We start from the raw sequence: 4,170 nt of genomic DNA, 5'->3' as shown, positions 1-4,170 counted from the left end.
CTCGAGCCGCGAGCCGTGTAGTCTCGTGCAATCTCGCGCACTCCCGTGCAATCTCCTCCGAACCCGACCTGCAGCTCGAGCCGCGAGCCGTGTAGTCTCGTGCAATCTCGCGCACTCCCGTGCAATCTCCTCCGAACCCGACCTGCAGCTCGAGCCGCGAGCCCGGCGGCAGCATCGCGCCGAGGACGGCCGGCTCGTCCACGAGGGAGAAGACGTCCTTGGCGGCTCCGTCCTTCGCGCCGAGGAGGAGGCGGAGCTCACCCGAGATTGACCCGAGATCTTGGCCCGAGACCGACCCGAGATTGACCCGAGATTGACCCGAGGCGGCTCGAGATCGCGCCGAGATCAGGCGGGCGGCTCGGAGGCGCGCGTAGGCGCCGCCGGTGGAACCGTTGATGAGGAGGAGGGGGAGCCTATGCCCATGTGCAATGAATAGTCAACGGTTCATGACTGATGAGGAATCGCCGGCGGAGGAGGGGGCGGCGGCGCCTCTCGGCAGAGTTGCACTCGACGACTCCAAACACAAGAGACGACTCGGACACACGCACACCCGCGCACGGCTCGCCCAGCAAGGCGAGCGCGCGATCGAGCGCCTCAGAGCGATCGAGCGCCTCAGGCTGGACTGCCTGGTCCCCACCCATCGCCTTCACAATCATCCGGTCGAAGACGTCGTCCAGCGGCGCCTAGCAGTCGTAGCAGCGAGCAGAGCTGGCAGGCTTGCGTCCCGTCCCACCACCCCTGCCTAGACCTCGTCTCAGCGCACCTCCCCCACCAGCAGCGGCATCTCTGCCACGGCCGGCTGCCGCACCACGCTGCCGCCGCCCTCCGCGCCGCCCGGCTCGGAGGCACCGACAGCCGCTGCTGGTGGGGGAGCCTCCGCGCCGCGGTTAAAGGTGTAGGCTGCGGTGGGCGTGCCTAAATTGAGACTCGCACCCATCACCGATCTCGGATCGCGATGAAGGAGAACTCCTCGGGAGGCGCGCCTCTGCGGGTGGAGTGGAGGAGGCGAGTGAAGTGAGAGTTGTAGAGCTCTTTCGAGACGCCCTTCTCCGGGAGGGAGGTGAGCTCCGGATGCAGGATGAGAGAACGGACCCACTCGAGGTCGCCGTGGAAGCAGTGTTGCAGCCACCCGACTTTTGCCGTTTTTTGGCGACGGACAACCGCGAGGAAGGCGGCAATGAGACGCGCCTCGAGCCCCGACACCGCGACGCGGCTCACGCGCCGCGCCTCCTCCTCGGGAGCCGGTGGCGGCAGCGGCGGCTGCTGCGGTTGCTGCGGCTGCTGCGGCTGCGGCTGCGGCAGCGGCACGCCAAGCGGCGGCGGTCGCATGGGCTGACCGAACGGCGGAGCCGGCCAGTGCTGGTTCGGTGCATGCCCCAGCGGGAGATAAGTGCCTGGAGGGAGCTGCTGCGGATGCGGAAACGCCGGGTGCATGTACGCCGGGTGCAGCCACTGAGGTGGCGGAAGCGGTCGTAGAGGCTGATACGGCTGGTTTAGTCTGTAGTCGTACCAGCTGCTGTGACCGAGATGGAGGGAGCGCAACCGGTCGTCGTGAAGGTTCGGACGATTGGACATACCTGACGTACCTGACCTGAAGAAATCGCGCGGGCTCACAGAAAAAAATCCTCCCTTTCTGTGTTTCGCCTTCCCATCAATCAATCAATCCTCGTTTGAGAGAAAGAAAGAAAAGACAACCGCAGGGAGGGATGTAGGTATATTGTTGGCAAATCAAGACACAGAGCTCACACAGAATCACAGCGGGAGGAAAGCGGCGAGTCGCAATGGGAGGACGGCACGCCGCCACCACACAGGTTGCTCCTGTGTGCGCCACACACCCCGGTCGTAATTCTTCTTTCACATAAACGCACAACTCTTCTTTCACGCTTCACCTCAGCATTCGCTGCCTCGCGCCCCCGGCCGCATCGGGCCAACACAAACAAACGTCTGCACGTCTCGCGAAGCGCGCGTGAAAATCCAAAAGAAACGGAAACTCGACGCAACTGATATAGGAGACAACCCCGTCTAACTACCCGCATGCTCCCCTGCGCCGTCCACTCTCTCCACCCCTCACATCTCGAGCTCGAACCCTTCCCGCCCGCTCACCGCATCGTGAATCGCTTTCTCCCCCTCATCGCCCAAGATGTTGTAGCTAAGGTCGATGTTTTTCAGCACCCCGTTGCCCTGCAGCGCCTCGGCGATCGCGGCCGCGCCCTCGTCCCAGATGAAGTTGCCGGAGAGCCAGAGTGTTTTCAGCACCCCGTTGACGCGCAGAGCGGAGGCCAGCGCAGCGGCGCCCTCGTCGCCGATCTCGTTCCCGCCGAGCCACAACTCGGTCAATACCGCGCTGCCCGACACGTACTCAGCGATCTCTGCGGCGCCAGCCGGGCCGATGCCGCAGCTAGCCAAGCCCAGCGAGGTGAGCTTGTTGCGCTGCCGCTCGACGCGGACGATGCCGAGGGCCGCCTCCTCGGTGAGGCCGTTCGAGCCCAAATCCAAGGAGGTCAGCACCCCGTTGCCGCGTAGCGCCTCTGCGATCGCGGCTGCGCCCTCCGCGCCGATGTTGTTTTGCGGGAGCACGAGGTTGGTCAGCACCCCGTTGACGCGAAGAGCGGATGCTAGCGCCTTGGCACCCTCGTCGTCGATGCTGTTCCTCCGGAGCACGAGGTTGGTCAGCACCGCGTTGCCGCGCAGCGCCTCGGCGGTCGCGGCTGCGCCCTCCGCGCCGCTGTTGTTGCGATCGAGGTTTAGGTTGGTCAGCACCCTGTTGCCGCGCAGCGCCTCGGCGATCGCGGCGGCGCCCTCGGCGCGGATAGAGTTTTCGCCGAGGTTGAGGATTTTCAGCACCTCGTTGACGCGAAGAGCGGCTGCTAGCGCCTTGGCGCCCTCGTCGCCGATGTTGTTTTCCCAGAGCACGAGGTAGGTCAGGACCTTGTTGACTTTCAGGGCGTCGGCGAGGGCGGTGGCGCCGGTGGGGCTTATGCTGTTGTTGCGGAGGTTGAGCTCTTTCAGCACCCCGTTGACCTTAAGGGCCTCTGCGATCGCGCTGGCACCCTCGGGGCCGATGCCGCCGCCGCTGGTGTATGGGTCGCCCGACAAGTCAAGAGTGGTCAGCACCCCGTTGACGCGAAGAGCGGAGGCCAGCGCAGCGGCGCCCTCGTCGCGGATGTTGTTGCGACGGAGGTTCAAGTCGGTCAGCACCGCATTGACGCGCAGAGCGGAGGCCAGCGCCTCGGCGCCCGCGTCGTCGATGCCGTTGCCGGCGAGGTCAAGCTCGGTCAGCACCTCGTTGCGCTCGAGCCCGCCTGTGATCGTTGCAGCGCCTCGGCCGCCGATTTCGGCTGCCGCATCCCGCCACTTCTCGTCCGTCCTTTCCACGGCGTTTGCCACCAGCGGGGCGGCAAGGTCCTTGAAGCGGCTGCTGCATCGTTTGAGGGCGACTGCGGAAGCGAGGTCAGACTCGGCCAGCTGCTTCGCGATCGCTCTCCACATATCGTCAGGGAGGTCCACGAGCATCAACATATCGTCGTTGAGATCCACGAGCATCGTAGCCGCGCTCCCCGACGGGCGCGCTCGCCACTTGGTGCTGCATGAATGCTTGCCCAGGTGTGAACAACACGAACCACCAGCCCGACGCTCACTACAAGTGACTTACTTGTACTGTCCACTATGAAAGTGTGGACCGGCGTGAACAGCAGCTCCTGACCACGGCGCCGCAGGCGCCTGTTGATGGGTCCAGGTGATAGCACTGGATGGGCAATGCATACGCCTAGTTGGGCCTCAGATCGCCCGACCGCGTCCCGGTGCTAAACGTCAGATCGATGGACGAGTACAGGATGGATCGACTGGCAATGCTGGCATTCATTGTGGTGCCGCCCCTCGCTTCGGCAAGCCCTAGGGCAAGCCCAGCATGCGACCTCGGCGCAAGGGCGTTCCGCGATCCGCACATCAGCTTCGCAACTCTCACGACACACGGGCACCGGGTGGAGCGGCGGCGGCGGCGGCAGCAGCACGCGCGGGCGGACGGATTCGGACGGGGCGGAGCAGCGACCGCCTGGGCGGCCGCTGCTCTGTCTGCCAGAGCGCGCCGTCTGCGCAGCGCCGTCAGGTGCACAGGGAAGCGTGGCGGCGCGGGGACGCGCGGCGGCGGTGGCGAGCAGGCGAGTGGCCCGC

General features: G+C 65.5%; 2 protein-coding genes across 2 annotated transcripts; both read right to left on the bottom strand.

Annotated features, from left to right (window-relative positions):
* Positions 1–345: 345 nt before the first annotated feature.
* Positions 346–1,487, bottom strand: EMIHUDRAFT_460016 (hypothetical protein; the record flags this gene model as incomplete). The annotated part of the gene is made up of 4 exons (XM_005760265.1): positions 984–1,487; positions 764–915; positions 490–683; positions 346–413 (listed from the first exon to the last, which is right to left on the bottom strand). Coding segments are annotated over exons 1-4 (864 nt in total), but the record flags the coding sequence as incomplete, so codon positions are not given.
* Positions 1,488–2,067: 580 nt separating this feature from the next.
* EMIHUDRAFT_77181 (hypothetical protein) lies at positions 2,068–3,489 on the bottom strand (the record flags this gene model as incomplete). Its single annotated transcript, XM_005760264.1, has 1 exon — positions 2,068–3,489. The coding sequence occupies one exon, from the start codon at positions 3,487–3,489 to the stop codon at positions 2,068–2,070; it is 1,422 nt and encodes a 473-aa protein (XP_005760321.1).
* Between the last annotated feature and the right edge of the window lie 681 nt (positions 3,490–4,170).

This window comes from Emiliania huxleyi, assembly GCF_000372725.1.
Source record: "Emiliania huxleyi CCMP1516 unplaced genomic scaffold EMIHUscaffold_760, whole genome shotgun sequence".
Classification (NCBI taxonomy): Eukaryota; Haptophyta; order Isochrysidales; family Noelaerhabdaceae; genus Emiliania; species Emiliania huxleyi.
Note: the sequence above shows the minus strand (reverse complement) of the source record. Positions and strands in the feature narration are given on the sequence as shown.